Below are 17,425 nucleotides of genomic sequence, written 5' to 3' on the forward strand. Positions count from 1 at the left end.
TCAAAAGCAAACGTTTAACATTATTGGTATGAAACAGAAAATCCTAAAGGTAAAAAATATGAATGAAACCAACCACATATTCACACACATGCTGATGTTTGGCAGGATATGCTCATCATCTTGTTAGCATGCTATTTGATCACAGGAACTTGATTTAGGTATTGGACAAAAGGATCAGAGGATAACCAGTTATTACAATTCACCCTGAAGGGGATATAGTATTTATATTGTCTATAGAACATTACATTACAACATTTCATGGCAAACCATTTAATAGTTTCACTCTGAACCAGAAATGATGGTGGTTCTCACCAAAGCCACATGTATCCTCTATCCCACACACAATGTATCCCCTTATCACCCTAAACATCTGCACCAAATTTCATCACAATCCATCCAATACTTTTCAACATGTCTGACTAAAAACCAAAAATGTCAACCTCGCGGCGGCATGAGAGGAAATGTCACTAAAATCAGCTGACTGATCAACTGCCAGATTTACTTTGGGGACTTCCATTATTGCTAATAAACAATTGAAGCATTTGCTTAAATAGTTCCCCGGAAACGCCCAGTGAGTTTCCAGTGAAGCAGGAAGTAGGCTGGTTCATGATCTCTAAATCACCGACCGCATTTCTGATTTGACTATCAGGATAAAACAGAACTTCATACATTCAGATCGTCACTCGGTGCTTTCCTGGTAGATTGCGGGATAGGAAATTACAGGAAAGGGATGAGACTGAGGAGGAGCCAAGAGAAGTGGGAAGGGATAGCACGGTCCTTAAAGCTCCCCATTCCCACTGCATTTCCCTTTTAGTTTAGTCTCCCCAAGAGGGAACTTGTTTACTGTCAACACTGCTCTGATGTCATGGAAAGATTCCAAATGCCAGTGGGACAGAGAGAAATTGCGAGGGCGTCAGGGGAGGGGAAGTTGGGAAAATAGTAGAGGGGATGGGGGTTTATGATCTCTCGGTTCGGAGAGGGATGAGCAGTCGAGCAGAACTTCACTAACACACAAACACTAAAACACACATGCATCCGCTCTCAATTCACCAGGGTCACTGTCGGGATCAGTGTTTAGTTCCACAGATGCAGCGCGGGTCATCCACAAACCGGAAACGGGCAAGTAAACAACACAGGGTCGTGCACTGAGAACACACACTCTGCAGACCAAAAGCTGTGTGTGAGAGAGAAACGCAGATTGACATTTGACCTCAGAAGTCCTTTTATGTGGGAGCAACATTGCAGAGTGTACATAACATCAGCCACTGTACATGAACCACACACACACACACACACACACACACACACACATCTTCCTGTCTAATAGTTCATGTGGAGTGATAATAGAAAGTTTCTGATAGCAGGTGTGTCTAGCCATTTGCCATTTTACCACAGTTGTTTGCCCTTGAAGTGTATACGTACAAAATGCCTCTGCCACTAGACGTCGCTCCATTGACATTGACTCCATTTTAATGTAAACCTGTAATCTTAAAACACACAGAAGCTAAATAAAACTCACCAAAACCATCTTTGTTAGTCTTTCCACAGTCTTTCCAACAATCACCCATTCTGGTTCTCTCACCCCAACTGGTCGAGACAGACGACCACCCACCTAGAGCCGAAGGGTCTGTCCTAGGTTTCTGCCTTTTAACAGGCAGTTTCTCCTTGTTGCCGTCGTCAAGTGCTTGCTCATGGTGGTACTGTTGGGTCTCTGTAAATGTTATAAGGAGTTCGGTCTAGACCTGCTCTATTTGAAAAGTGTCCTGAGATAACTTCTGTTATGAATTGGCGCTATACAAATAAAATTGAATTGAATTGGTTGGTTTGATATAAACCTTTAATTCAGATGTGAAAACAGCCACGAAATGGGCTACAATGGCTGCCATGTAACGTTATCTTATCCTTGGACATGTTCGCCTGTTAAAGTACGTCCAATAAAACTGCTTGTTTTTGCCACTGACAGGCTCAGATTGTTCTTTAAAGTGTCTGACAAAATTCTGGAAAGGATCCCTACAGAGAGAGATCTTTTGTTTAACCAGAAACAGCCATAATATCGCTATCACCTTACACCAGACTCCATAGACAAAAACTTTTACCTCACATCACATCAAAACTTCATTCAGAGTGGACAGAAACAAAATAAAACTCATCAAAACCATCTTTGTTAGGTATTTATTTTGACCAAACCAGAGTTGGTGATTGTTGGAACAGTGAAAATACTAATTCACTGCCGTCATTGAGGAAAAACAGCAGTCTCGCTTCCCTCAGTTGTACACGGTGGGACTAACATGCAGACGTGGCCAGACCAGATTTGTAAACAAACCACAGAGTGGCTGCCTTATGAAGGTATCTCTTCAATACCAGTATGAACAGGAGGAATGATAAAGGCTACCAAAACAGTTTTAATGTACATGTGGTCGTGTGAGTCTCATATTAACACAAATCTGTGTCCATGTTTGCTTTATCTTAACCCAACCGACCGTTTCTGCTTCCCCCCTCAGCCTTCGCCAGCCTGCCTGGTCTCATGGAGCACCTGTCAGAGAACTACAAGTATTGGAAGGGCTTGGACGAGATGAAGTGTAAGAGCCTGCGTCCTCCACCTCCTTCTTGACCGACTCCTCGTCGCCTCCTCTCATCCATCACTCCGAGCAGGGCAGGACAGCGAATGCAGCCCTGCGGTGGAACAATTAGTCTCTCCAACTGTGATTCGACGGAGCTCTGTGCCCTCCCAGGCGCCCCCTCACCCCGGACACAACCCAACGCTGGGCAATCGGGGACTCTGAGAGCAGACATCACTGACTGATGGACACATGAGATGCTGTTTCAATCTCAAATCACAGCCTCTTTTCTAGCGTAGTTCTCGGTGGAGGTGGTGTTCTGCCAGTGGAGAACAGGTTGTCATTTGAGGGCCCCGTCGACTCTCTTTTGCCACTTTATGGCCCTGTTAAGTATTCCTAATAGCACCTGTGAGGACCTCGTGGCTCACCTGACAATCTGTACCATCCAGTGTAACACACCAGAAACCTGCACTTTAGCTAATCAAGACATTTTCATTTTGAGCTCCCTCTTGCTATTTTTGCTTTTCACCGTTTTTTCCTTAGTTTTCTCTCATTCTGCATCCGTCTGTTGCTGTAAAAGAAACACGGTGAATCAGATGGTGACCAAAGCTAGAAGCACTGACTGAAAATAAGTACCAAGATGGATCTGTTCGTGTGTGTGTGTCCTCAAAAGTCCCTTTTTCAAATCACCAACTTGTGAAGGTGCTCAGCTGGAATTATTCATTTTTATGAGCTGTGATACGGTCTACAGTATGAGAGACACTTTGACTTGTGTCTGGGACCAAATGCTAAGCAATCCATGCCCCTGTTTGGCCACATACAGAAAGAACTTGTAGGAAAGATTTAAGGAAGGGCAGAGCTCCAGAGGCGGTTAGCCAAGTACCAGGGTCCAACCAGAAGGGGAGAACCAGCCAGCACACAGGTTTTCTAAATGTCCAGCCAGGGGACATCCAAGAAGGGCTTTGTTTGTGATGATTGCTGAATTTAAGGATCACGTAGCTGGTGGTGAAATAACTCACCCAAAAATCTACTGTTATGATATCTTCCTCTGCATTAATGTTGTCAGTGAAGATCTTTGTCAAACTTGTATGTCAGAACAAATGGGGGAACAGAATTGCACTGTATCAGAGCTGTTTAAGTTAAGCAGTTATACTTTCAATGAACAATAACATCAGATGTTACACACTTAGCTTTGTGACACTAACTGTAGACATTTGCACCCAAATAAGAAGAAACAAATCAGACTTGTAGTGTGGCTACACTGACTGTTGTATGGTGCACAAACTGTGCAAAGCTAGTGTCAAAGTAGTGAGTTGTAAGCTTTGTTGGACCTCACAGATGTATGAAGGAGCACCAGATCCATGTTTGGATCCAGCTTGTAAAAACAGCAGCTGCAGAGCCAGCGTCTGCCTGCTTCTAACACTAATCGGCTCCACTTCTCACATGGTTTCTGTTAAACCAATTTCACTGTATCTCAGAATCCTGCAACTGCAATTCACCTTGCAGTCATTTGGCTCTCTCTTTTTTGGGAGAAATCTAGCTTGCACATGATTTTCAAATTATCTGGATTCAGAGGAAATAGACTGAAAAGGCCATCAGATAATATTTGTATGATGTGTCTGCCCTCTGGTGGCTACACAGAGGCATTGCAGTAGTAGTACACAAAATCTAATGGTGACTCATTTGTCAGATACAATCTACAGGAAATTGCAGCACTGTGACTCTGTGATATAAAAAACTACGATTTATCAAAAGCAGAATTTCTAAAGAAAACTATCTGCTTTAATATTTGAGAATTTAACCAGTATCATCCCTTAGTGTTTCTTACATTTTAACACATGAAGGTGAACCAGTATTGGAAAGCTATATTTCTAGCAGCACACTTAACCCTGCGATATTATTTTATAAAGGAAATTGGACTAAAAATGGCGATTAGTGGTTAAATCTGCAGATGTACATGCTTCAACTACCTGAGCTGCTTTGGTGAAATTGTATAATTTTATTATTATGTATTACCGGTTCTAGTCCCACCTGAATGATGTTCATGAGTGACGTAGGAGGACATCGCTGTGTGTGTACAGTATGTGTGTGTTTAATCCAGGAGACGCACATCGCAGTATTAACCAAAGGCACAGAGAGCTCTTTACCGGTGCCTTATTCTTTGGTCATCTTTACAGAAGAAAAAAAGAGTATTTTTTGGTTGAAATAGTTCCTCCTCTCCTCTAAAGAAAAAAAAAACAAAAAACAGTTGCTAGAAAAGCCATACATGCTTGAGATATTTTTTGAAAAAAAGACTTTAGGTATGTTGCTTTAAGGTCTGTGCTACAGTTCTGAGTTAACTTGGTGAATCAGTGTTAATAGTTGTGTCACAATGGTCCTGACATTTTATCCTTTGTTTCATACAACTATGAGGTTTTTAGAGACTGAATCAGGTGAAGTTGGATCAGATGTGAATTCCACTATTATTATTATTTCAGTTCACTTTAAAGAGAAAACAGGTCACATCTATGTATTCATAATGATATGTAGTCATTTTATTGATGACCCAAGGTCTTAATCAACGCCTTAATCTTGTCATGTCTCAGTGTTTAGGTCTGCTATCGTTGCAATACACTGTAAACTACCTAATGTACCTGCTGTTTTTGTAAATACTCGCCTAATATATCACATTTGCTTTGCATTTTACGTAATTTGCTTATGTAAACGTTTGTTTTGGCTGTTATATGTTGCAGGGGTGTTTTTCCAAAATCTCTAAAACAAAATTTAAATTTTTTTACAGTGACTTGAAACATGGCTCCACCTCTGAATGTTTCATGCTCTCACCGATCACGAGAAGATATTTTTGCTAGTCGATAATGAGAGATTTCTATTCACAAAGACAATTTAAATATTTCAGATTTACATGCCTTTTCTGCGAGCAGCAATGACTGGAATGTGACGATATCAATTAGATCGGATGACAGCAAGTCGCTTAACGCCTCGCTTGCTTTGAGTCAACTGAGGCAGAACCAGATTGTATAACTGCTTGTTATGTAATGATAAGCCTTCATCACTTACAGTGATTTCTATTTCCTCTATTTCCGACACTGATGGCCGTGGCTGCGGACAACGTGCCAATCCTGTGTTGTTTTGTATCATTTATACAGAACAATAATTAGAAAGTGATAATGTTATATACAGTACAAATTATTTTTCAAATAAGAAAAACCATTATTGGCCATGAGAACTGTAATGTGTATTTTGAAAGCTTTTACTGCCTCATGCATAGTATTGAAAAGAGCTTTCCATCAGTCACTTAAAATGTTTGTTTGAAAAGTTAAATTTAGTTTGCTCTCTGGATTATGATGTCTTATTTTGATGTTCTCTGTCAAACACAGAAATGTATTGTGAGAGACAATTAAAGCATTCTTTAAATATGACTTTGTATACATGAATGGCGGTGACACATTTAAAGGACTAGTTTGACATTTTGGGAAATACTCCTATTTGCTTTCAGGTGAAGATCAAGGTCAATACAACTCTCATATCTGTCTGGTAAATATGAAACTACAGGTACTTACAATTGTGCTGGTAGGCAAACAGAAATTTCGGATAGACCCATACCCTGTTTCCCCATTTTTTGCCAAGTTAACAGGCTGCTGGCTGTAGCTTAATATTTAGCAGACGATTTTTCAATTTCTCATCGAACTCTCGCCAAGAAAGTGAATAAACGTGTTTACAAAAATGAAAAAGAATAAAGCAGCAGGTGCAGTGTTCCTCTCAAAGGACAACTAGTGGTCAAGGATCACGACAGGGTTTTTGGCAGATGGGGTGTAAAAAAAAAAAAAAAAAAAAAACACCTAAATCTCTTCAAAGAGAGCTGTGAAACAGGTTTATACACCAAATATGAAGACGCACTGAAATGAGGACTGAGGCAGGTGCTTAGACAGCAGCAGCCAACAAAATGACAGGCCTGCAGCATATGACCCGCAACAGGCAATGTCCCGTACAAGATGTCTGACCTCACATCAGCATCACAGCGCCAAAATACTGCGAGTAACAATAAAAACATTACAAATAGTTTCTGGGATGAGGTATTTTACTTTACACATTTTTACAATTTAAGTTAAATACTGGTTTCAGTGAAAAGGCAAACAACATTACATTATCATTAATGCAAACAATCATGACAGTAGATTCAAATATCTGGCACATACATCAAAAATCAACAACATAAAATCTCTCCTTTTTTTAAGGCAGCAATTCACAGGTGAAAGGTCAGAGGTCACGTCAGAGTCCTCCATTCTCCTCCAGTTTCTGAAAAAGTGCCAGACTGCGCAGGTGCGACTGCCTCTCTCCGTCCTTCCACAGAATCAGCAGGTGGTCCGCCGAGCACGTGACCAAACCGTTTTCCCTAAAGCTCACAAACATCTGACAGAAGAGCAGAAAGGGGTTGTTAAAGTAAACTACAGTGACATCACATCAGAGTAGAAAGTTTGTACACTCATAAAATCATACCTGGACTGCTCCTGAGTGTCCAATCAGATCGCCCGTCAACTCCAGCATCCTGATGTTTGGGACCTCCATGACCTTCTTTGACGGAGGACCACTCTGTTTGTTTGTCCGACCAAAAGTCCACATTCCAAAGAATCCTGGTTTGATGGAGGAAAGAATAATGGATTAAAAAAAAGACAAAAATAATACAATTAAGGGAAATATCTGGCACTTTAGCTGCTAAATGCTCCACTAAGTTCCCCATCTAGCTGCTAACTCTGTCCATCTGCTGTTTGCTGAGCAGGTAGTGTTTAGCAATGCAGTGAGAATGAACCACAGCAGCAAAGTCGCCTCCTTAAAACTAAAACAAAAAAACAAAAGAGCTGAAACTGATATAAAAAAAAGTTTCCTCTAAAGACCATAGGAAATGCAAGTGATTGATTTCTGGTTTCCTGGAAACAGACGATGGACAAATAATTGGCCTTTGGTGATGGGCAGCAAGTGATGTAGCCTGAGTGTACTCTCCAGCCAAGATCTATTCAGAATGACCACAACTCTACACTGACCGCAGACAGCTAGACCATCAAAGACAGCACGACCACACAGACACACACTCAACTTTAGACCACCCCACTTAAGTAGAAAACACAGCCTCTCTGAGTGCTGGTACAGTACACTTTCCTTTGATATACACAATACCACATCTGGACTGCATCACTGCACCGCCCACACATCAAGACACCCAACAACACACACAAAAGTTGAGTGCAGGCAATTTCCCTCACTCTTTGAACTTTATGAGTCATACTTTTGTACACTGCTAATGTAATCCAGTTTTCTTAAGATGGAGAAAATGGGAAGATGGCCTACTTTTTGATAGGACTGCATGTTTGTACTCTGTGTGTGAACTATACGTACCATCAGCACTGTGACATTTAGGATCAGATCTGAAATTGTATGTTTGTGTGTGTGTGTGTGTGTGCCCTGTTATGTATGCGTCACCTGCAGAGGCTGGTTCAGCAGGCAAAGGCAGGTCCTGGATCTCCCACATCCTCACACTGCCATCTTCGGAGCAGGACATCAGCTCACTGAAACAGAGACAGTGTCGCACCGAGAGCTGCTTCAATCACAATGTGTGTAAACTGAGAGTATAGGACATAGATATGGTCCCAGTCTCTTGTCTATTGCAGGAGGTTTTAGTTTGAAAAAGACAAAGCTGGGAAATGCTATTCAAACTAAAGATTACCACACAGAATCATATATTAAATATGATTTATAGAGAAAGTAGAGATCCCAGAGTGCCAAGTTAAGAATTGGTACCTTACTACTAACAGCATTTATGTGATCTTGATGTTGTTAAGGAATGTTTTCATTTTATGTTAGACAGCTTTGTTTTGAGCATTTTAATGAGAAAGCTACAGAACTGTATGCTATGATTTGCCCTGTGATCATCTTGGTTGCGGTTGTCTGACAAGCTGGGCACTATTTTGTGTAAGAAACGAATATAAACCAATCAATCAGTCAGTGTTTTCCATCATAGTTTTTACCCTTTGTAAATAGAAACTGATTGATGATTGATATTTTACAAATAGAGTGCATGCTTGTTGCACTGTTCAGTCTAGTGGTCCCAAACCTGAGGTGCTAGACCCCCACAAGACTCACAAGATAAATCTGATTAGCAGAAAAAGAAAGCAGAATAAAACCAGATGTATGCTACACAAACTATTATTATTTGCTTTCTTGTAAATTACTGAATAATTTTATGTCTTTTAGAAAAACATTCTAATAAAATCTGTCTTTGGTTGATCTGGTCATGGCTGGTAGAAATATGCAACTGACAACAACGGGTCACAAGATCCAATAAGGTTGCTTTGAGCTTTGAGACCACTGCCTCCAAAGCTCATTCATAGTAGAAATCAGTGGCAAATGAAATATCCATCCAAAGAGAAAACTAATAATCTTTTTAAATAAATCATTCTGCAATCCTATTTTTGGGTCACATTTTGGAGAGGTTAGAGACAGGAACTTGTTGGAAAATGTTTGATATATTACCTGTCAGATAACAGCATGGTGTGTAAGATATTAGAGTCATGGGCAACCTTCCTGTAGGCCACCACTGACTTGGTCTGAATGCTGTACACATACAGGCCGCTGCCCACAGCTGCAAGGATGTGCTACAAACCACACAGACATTACATTTCTTTATGGATCACAATAACAAAACAACACAGTAACAGTTTGTCATGATACACAATAGGAACATCCACTCATCCTGTCTTCCTCACCTTTCCGTTGGTGGTCAGATGCTGAATGGACATCTCGCTGGGTTTGGGAGCGGCCAATCGTATTTCAGCCTGAGTGCAGGCTTGTGACTCCTCCCACAGGATGTGCTCATAGGCCAGGATGTTCCAATCAATCGCATCCCATAAGATCAACTCGCCCGCATGGGATCCGCTGGCGAAGAACCCGTCTGAGGAAGATAGACCAAATGCGATTTCTCAATATCTCACAAACTGAATGCAGCCGCTATGATTTTCAATGATGATTCAGAGTTTCTGACAGACTGACCATTGACGTTGATAAGAGCTCGGATCTGGTCCTGGTGGTCCGACAGACAGCGGATCTCAGCCATTGACAGAGAGGAGTCAGTAGAGAAAGTCAGCCTGTAGATCACTGCAGAGAAGGAGAAAAATATTTATATACTGAAATGAATGAACAATCTTGTCATCAGAATCTGTCTCTTACCTATCTGTTTATCCATTGCAGCAGCTATGCAGTTCTTAGGCAGCTCTATCAAAGCAGTTATTCCTGCAAAATGCCAAAAACACAATGACAACATGATCAGTTTGTGTGCAAACAGCAGAGTCAGGGGTGAGTATAGCTGGTGCAACAATTAATTGATAATTAATTAAGTTTGTTGAGACAGTTATTTTCCCCTTTTGTTTCTCCTTACCAGTGTCGCTGTGGTTCTGTTTGTGACACTGCAGCTGAAAGTCTTTGTTCCACACACACAGTTCTTCCCCGCCGGAGACCCACACACACAGCCGCTCCAGCACCAGCAAACACTGAGAGAGAGAGAGACAGCAGCATGAACACACACACACACACACACACACACACACACACACACACACACACACACACACACACACACACACATACATCAATGCACGTAAACACACACACAAAATATCAGCGAAGAAAAGAAATCAAATGTAATTAACCTACAGATGCTGCAATTAACCTTAATCTATGATCAAGACGAGGCAATTACCATTTTTATCTTAAATCATAACTGACAGAACAACCTTTAGTGTCAAACATTTTAATTAGTATGTTACATATCTTGGCAACACAAAGTTAATTGCCCAGAGTTGGATGACATGACTGGAATATCCAAGAAAAATTAATGTGAAGACCCAAGACGTACTTTATACGTTCTTTATATTAGTATGTATGGAGCACTGAGCAAACATTTCTGGTGCTATTTACTGTTATAAAACATCCCTTTTCTTAAAAACTACTCTCTATTTTTGATCTTTAATTTTTAAAGATAAATAGGTTTGCCTGTGTGATGCATAGGAATAGTAAGTAATAAGAGTAGCATCATGACTTTTATGTAAAAGTGACACTTAATCAGACTATGAGACACACGTGCAAAATTGCCATTTATGTAGCAAGGTACATGTTTGAAAGGAGCTTATCCATTACCTTTACAGAAGACTGAAGATCTGAAATGGTCTGAACCCTGTTGCCTGTATCAGGGTCCCACAACTGACAAATCAGATTAAGGAAAATCACAACAAAACTGAACACAACAATTACATATGAGTGATTTGTGTGTGTGTTTAAATATCAGGACGTTTTCTATGTCTTTTTGCTATGAGGATACACTCAGACTTCGATCTGAGGAGGCTGTGAGGAGCGAGGTGTGCGATGTGAGTCCATTATTACAGGTGAAGGTGGTTATGGCTGTTATTTGCTGGGAATGGCCCCGCAGCTCCTGCAGCCTCTCCCCGGTCTAAAAGTCAGGAAAAAATAAGCAATTAGTGCCACCGTGTTGCGTGCAATTTCACAATGCACTGATATAATCTTCTTGCAAAGCATTACCTCAACATTCCACACCAGAACGAGGCCGTCGTCCCCCGCTGAGGCACATCTGGAAAACATAAGATGAAAGGTATGAGTTGTTTCTTGCAAGTGGACTCGTTCGTGACAAAAGTACTTCGCTGGAGATGTGCACTTGGCAGGCTTCATCTTTCGTGAGCTCACTAAGCGTAGCCAAACACACCAAGTTAATCTCTATCCCTGTGAGGAATTATTTCCCGTAGGTCCATCTCCACCTGAGAAATCTTAAAAAAACATCTGTCCTGGGGCTTTCCACCTTCACTTGCCCTCTGACCCTCAACCATCCACACTACCTATTCCCAAAATCAACAGACAGGATGAGCGGATAAAAAAAAGAGAGATAAAAATGAGAAGAGAGGAACTGTCGAGGATACATTTTCGGACTTCAAAAGCAATCTGGAGAGAATTTTCTGGCCTTTGCCCCCGACTGTGGACCCGTGTGCAGAGAGGACGAGACCCAGAGGAGGGGGTTATTACTGAAGGAGACCAGGCGTGAAGAAACCCCCACCTCCTGACACACACACACACACACACTTAGTTCTGTTATAAATCCCAATCTGACCACTTATGCAGACCCACTCTACCATGCCAGTGTGCAGCATGCTTCCACAAAGCCGCTCAGAGAGGAGAGCAGGTGCAAACCTTTATATGTGTGCGTGCATGTGTGTACGGACAGCATTAAAAGGCTTTGGTTGTACTGTACTGTGCACACACACAATCACATAGTGGTGATGATTGGGCTCTTGTCATGCTCTGTAAGTTTTCTGTAGGTGAGGATCTCCTGTCAATCACAGAGGGGATAGAGGCCAGCCAAGGGTAGAGAGGAGAGAGGTTAGAAAGAGAGAAAGACGGGGGGGGGAGGGGTTGTGGTCTGCTTACCTGAAGTCATCAATCTGCACCAGAAATCGAACAATGTCAAAATGTCCTTTCAGCACCTGCAGCTCAGTGAACCAGTTTTTGGGCTGTTCCTCTCCAATGCACAACACGGGGCTTTTCTGCAGACACAAGAGAGAAAGTAGTGAGACAAACAAAGGTAGACAGTGGACTCAGTGTGTCGAGCAGGGACAGACAGTGCTGGAAGGTACTCGCTACATTTACTACAAGTATATTCAAATTTTAAAAGGGACTTGTTTTATTTAAGCATTTAAATGTTTATACTTCTGTTCAGAGGAAAATATCATACTTTTTTTACTGAACTACAGCTAGTTAATTTTAAGATTAAGCGTTTCCCTTTAAAACAATATGACAAACATATTAAATAAAAATGCACTGTTAAAGATTAAAGCAGCGGTTCCCAATCTTTTCGGGTTGTGGCCTTGTACCAGTTAGCAGTTTCACCAAAGACATTTCCCTTCTCAGATGATGTTATTTCCAAGGCCCACAGAGGTCAAATTATCCAATATTTCCCACACAAAAAAAAACAAGGATTAGAGTAAAGTCTGCAAAATGACTATCGATCTGTATATCAGAAGGTTTTCTTTCCTATCCCATTAATCATCTCCTGATCCCTCAGATTTATCTTTGACCTTTTAGAGGTTGAGAACTACTGGACTAAACTGCCTAACTGTATATAAAGTACTTACTAAACCAGCTACATGCTAATGCATCAGAAATAATCTAATAATTTAATCTAACACATATTTAGACAGTCACAGGGGGCTTTTACTTTTAAAACATTTTGCTGATGACACTTTTACTTCAGTGAGATTTGGATTCAGGACTTTTACTTGTAAAATAGTATTTTTAAATTGTTGTGTTGCTACTTTTACTGAAGCAAAAGATCTACGTCTCATTAATATTGGTCTTTTAATTATTATTTTAATAAACTTTTTTCAACTCACTATGAGTATGAGGTTTTAGTTGATGTTTATCTGGCTAATAATGTCATTCTTTACTGTTAAGTATAATGACAAGAACTCAAAAACGTGGTTACAATCCTTTTCAATGAAGGACTTTCAGCTACCTGTAAAGGAGTATTTCTTTTATTGTTGTACTAAAGGATCTCAGTACTTCTGGGGACAGAGTTTTGTCTAGTTTTAGTTTTATTTTCACACATATACAACAGCATAAAACCAGATAACATCAATAAAACAGAGGTGTCAGGAGAGGTCAAGAATTGAATCAGATTGTCAACCTGTTTGGTTTTATGAGAATGAATTAGAGAATTAAATCCAAAGAGGTTGCTAAAAGATAATGTGAGAAGAAATGCCAAAATATTATAGATATATAAAATATGATAAATGTTTTTTCATATGCTGAAAGAACGTTATCAGCAACACGTACTTTAGGTATCAAAGTACTCACAATGCAACATGTAAGCAGCATTTTAATACTGTAGCCAGCTGTGGTTGAGCTGCTTTCAATCATTTTATATACAGTTGGGTTTATTTCATTGTGTAACAATACCTGCAGGGGCGTTGTGAGGAATAAACCCAGATAAACTCTATTTAGATAGATAGATAGATAGATAGATAGATAGATAGATAGATAGATAGATACCTTATTTATCCCGAGGGAAATTCAAGAAGAGAGATTTACCACTACACCCTTAAATACCTTTTATTTTATAAAGAGATGCAAAATAATTAACGGCTGATAATGGGAAATGTATATTATTAGGAATTATCAGGCTCATTAAATTACAGCTGATAAATTATCGCCCCCATAATAATAATAATTTATTTTGAATTCTTATGCAAAAAGATTGAAGCCAAAGAAAGTTTGTGAATTTTATGGTGACCTTCAAAAATAAATGAACATTTGAAGAAGAACAGTGACGTTGGTTAAATCTGGTTAGAATATAACACAGAATATTAAATCATCCATCATTGCTCACTATAAATTAACCTAAGTGTATAAAAACTACAGGTTATGTTATTTTTCTAAAAAGACCAAAATGTAAAATTGATGAGTTATCTTATTGGTATCGGCCATGAGAAGCAGGTAATTATCAGTTATCTTATTCCATTAAGTTACCTATTTGATAATTAAATTCAAATAAGTTATTTAAGATAAAATAAACTAGAAGAGGATTAAATTAGAGTTATATAAAACCCATATTTATATCACACACTGAAAGAATGATCTCATTTTAAGTATTAAAGTAATCACAATGCAAAGCTGATGTTGAGCTAATTTTACTCATTTTATATACAGCATATATATAATAAACACACATATAATAAACCCAGGTAATCTCAGTTAATCCACCTCTTTAAAATGAGAGTTTCCTCATCTGTTTTCAGTTTAACTAACAATCAATGAGGGGAAACAAGCTTTGTGTTCACCACTACAACCCCTGAATACCTTCCAGTTCATATGCACATTATAGATTGTATTTAAATCTCCATCTGCAAACATAATCTGACATAAATGTAATAGAGTACAATATTTCCATCACGTTAAATACCAAAGAGTTGCATTTCAGTACAGTACTTGAGTAAATGTACTCAGTTACTTTCCACCACAGGTTGCCAATCTGACTAATCTTTATTTGTTTGTTTGTTTTTTTTTTTGCAGATACACGAAAAGCTCATGAATAAATAACACAACAACACATAAACTCATAAACAAGACACATTGACCAAGCTTACACCCAAATATAAACATAATAAACATATAAACACACGCTTACCTCCACTGAACCCTGAGCTTCTCGACCACCAAGAATCCACCGAAGCATGACTTAACGATGACCTGAGGGGAACAAAAATAAACCGGTTTAATCACATTTAACCCGAATATGAGCCCAAAAACAATTAGCTTAGCATGAGCGTTAGCATAACAAAACAAGCTACCGGTCATTAACGTAAACAAAAGACACCAGAGTCACTTCCGCTCGCTCAGATATCTTCGGTTATCCGGTTAATCTCTCCAGAAGATGACTGAAATGTCACGTTAATGCGGTGGTTGTGTGGGCTAGCGGCTTTTCATTAAGAGGTGTTTCCAGTGAGAGCGACCACAACAAACCACTCATGTGACTCGAACTACGGAAGCTTTGGTTGGACAGGATTCAGTCAGGCCGATACATATTTTGGGAAGTGAGTGTAACAACCTGCTGCACCACAACAAATGTTTGTTTTTGTTCATTAGTCGCTAATTAATTGCTTTGAAATATATATTTTTTTTAAAAATACATTAATTTGTGTCATATTTTGGATTTTTACACAAAAAAATGTCAAAAAGTCTTTAAATGATATCCCCTATATGAAAAAAGCAGAATAAAATAAGCCCAATCAGAAACTTCAACCTGCCCAAGAGTCATAAAAGTAGCTGAATTTTCTCTGTAACTCAATAATGATTCTTTTATTTAAAATGTTAAAGTCTCCACTTGTATGAACACATGTAAGCATCTACAAGTCTGTTATCACAGAGCTTTAAACAGTTTAAACCTAAATTACATTTGGTTTTAATGGTTAGAAGTTATCAGTCATTGTGTGTCTAGCCAAACAAACTCATTGTGCATTGTCAATCTCAATAATACTTAATGATAAATAATAGTTTATATATATATATATACCACAACTCATATGGCTTCAAAATAAAAACAATGAACAGATAAGATAAGAAGATATTATTATTATTATTATTACAAAGGGAATAATATTGATACTATTACTAATACTACTTGGAGGAGAGAAGATGATTTTTTGGAATATATAAAGTTTGAGGAAACCAACCAAATTGTACAAAAAGTAATGAAATGATCACAACCCAGTTAAATAGCCCTTCTCTGTGTATATGTGCACTGGAGGAGGAACTGCAATGTTACAGCACACAGTCAGCTGCTGAGCATCCTGGGTTTAAACGGGTGTCATTCTCCTTTATACAACTAGATGGCAGTGTGTAACAATCCCATGAGATCAGAGGACGCTTCAAACCTCCATTAACCAGGAGAAACCAAGTAGTCACTCCAAGTGTTGTATCTAAATTATGAGTATAATTCATGAAAGACAAAATCAAATCATTATTTTGATGCTCGTGCATGATTTAAATACTCTCTGCCCTACAAAGCTTCTTACTTCCCCTTCTCCATCCTATGACTTCTGCATTCATTTTGACCTGTTTTTCCCTCCATATCTTCCTCCTCCATTCTACATTCTCCTCCTCTCTGTGTCTCCCCTGTTAACACACAGATACACACACAGACACACACATACACACACAGTCACACATCACCCTAGCTGTGTCTACTCCTGCTCCCCCGATTGAGACGACACGCAGTGTAGGGCCTGTGACCTTCATGGTGGCTCAGATCTGCGGCTGGCACTGATTTCTGATTTAGTGTCGATCCGCCGCGCTTGTCAGGGGCTGCGAGGTGCTTTCCATGCGGTAATAGAAAAGCTCAAGGGCAGCTAGAGAAAGGAGGAGGGTTAGGGAGAGGGATTGGTTGAGGTGGAGTGAATGGGTTTTAGATTTGGGGATGGGTGATGCTCTGTTTGTTTAACTATCTGTCAGATGTCTGAGTGAATAGGTCAAATATGTAGACTCTGGAGAAGTGTTCTGAGTCAGTGTAAAATTAATTCAAAAGGATGCGAAGGAATGTGATCCAAGTACAAAGCAACAAGACGACAGGCTTGTCAGCAGCTCTGTAAGGATGTGCTAAATGCTAATGTCAGTATGGTCCTATCTACAGCCAGTTTTTGATTTGTCCATTCTGGCCTACTGTAGAAACATGGCGGTCAACATGGCTCCATGTAAAGGCGACACTGTGGTGTCTATAAATAAAAACAAGGTAACAAACAGCGATTCTATATTCAGGTGATTACACACTAATGCAAACATATCTATGAATATAATATTACATTTCTGCCAATAGATCCTCCCAAATGTTACACACGGGACCTTTAATGCCTGTGACAAGTTTTATGCCAGTTTCTCCAATAGTTGTTGTACATATTTCTCTCAGAGCCAAAAGATGAAGTCAGGGGATCATTAAAGTCAGGATTTATCCTCTGGGCACAATGAATCTTTCATGGTGAATCCTCCAGTAATTGTTGAGATATTTTAATCTGGAGTGGTGGACCAATTCACCAACAAACAATTTCACTCAAGACCACAAACATCAGCCTCATTGTGGCGTTACTGGCACATTCTCAAAAACTCATCATAGGGTTAAAATGAGAGAAAAGATAAAGAGTAAGAACAGAAAGAGGAGGTGAGGTAGAGATTCAGGAGGAAGAAATGGGAGAAAAGTGGCTCCTGAGTGCAGCGGCCTCGGCCTGGTGTAGACGAGGTGTCAAATATGACCAATGGCAGGAATCAGC

At 39.6% G+C, this 17,425-nt stretch overlaps 2 protein-coding genes across 4 annotated transcripts in view; one reads left to right on the plus strand and one right to left on the minus strand.

The window, feature by feature from the left end:
- Nucleotides 1–5,977, plus strand: part of pde8b (phosphodiesterase 8B) — a 50,643-nt gene extending 44,666 nt beyond the window's left edge. For all 3 annotated transcript variants that reach the window (XM_051413063.1, XM_051413062.1, XM_051413064.1), the window contains exon 22: nucleotides 2,502–5,977. In XM_051413063.1, coding sequence (XP_051269023.1) covers nucleotides 2,502–2,611 — 110 coding nt within the window. In that variant the 3' untranslated portion in view covers nucleotides 2,612–5,977. The remainder of the gene's footprint in view (nucleotides 1–2,501) is intronic.
- A 641-nt stretch (nucleotides 5,978–6,618) lies between these two features.
- On the minus strand, nucleotides 6,619–15,144 carry wdr41 (WD repeat domain 41). The gene is made up of 14 exons (XM_051413117.1): nucleotides 14,957–15,144; nucleotides 14,794–14,855; nucleotides 12,039–12,154; nucleotides 11,142–11,190; nucleotides 10,924–11,052; nucleotides 10,743–10,805; nucleotides 9,985–10,096; nucleotides 9,777–9,839; nucleotides 9,600–9,704; nucleotides 9,317–9,501; nucleotides 9,084–9,205; nucleotides 8,034–8,119; nucleotides 7,056–7,189; nucleotides 6,619–6,968 (listed from the first exon to the last, which is right to left on the minus strand). The coding sequence occupies exons 2-14, from the start codon at nucleotides 14,839–14,841 to the stop codon at nucleotides 6,828–6,830; spliced, it is 1,353 nt and encodes a 450-aa protein (XP_051269077.1). The 5' UTR covers nucleotides 14,842–14,855; nucleotides 14,957–15,144; the 3' UTR covers nucleotides 6,619–6,827.
- Nucleotides 15,145–17,425: the final 2,281 nt, after the last annotated feature.

The sequence above is a fragment of the Dicentrarchus labrax genome, unplaced genomic scaffold (assembly GCF_905237075.1).
Source record: "Dicentrarchus labrax unplaced genomic scaffold, dlabrax2021, whole genome shotgun sequence".
Lineage (NCBI taxonomy): Eukaryota > Metazoa > Chordata > Actinopteri > Moronidae > Dicentrarchus > Dicentrarchus labrax.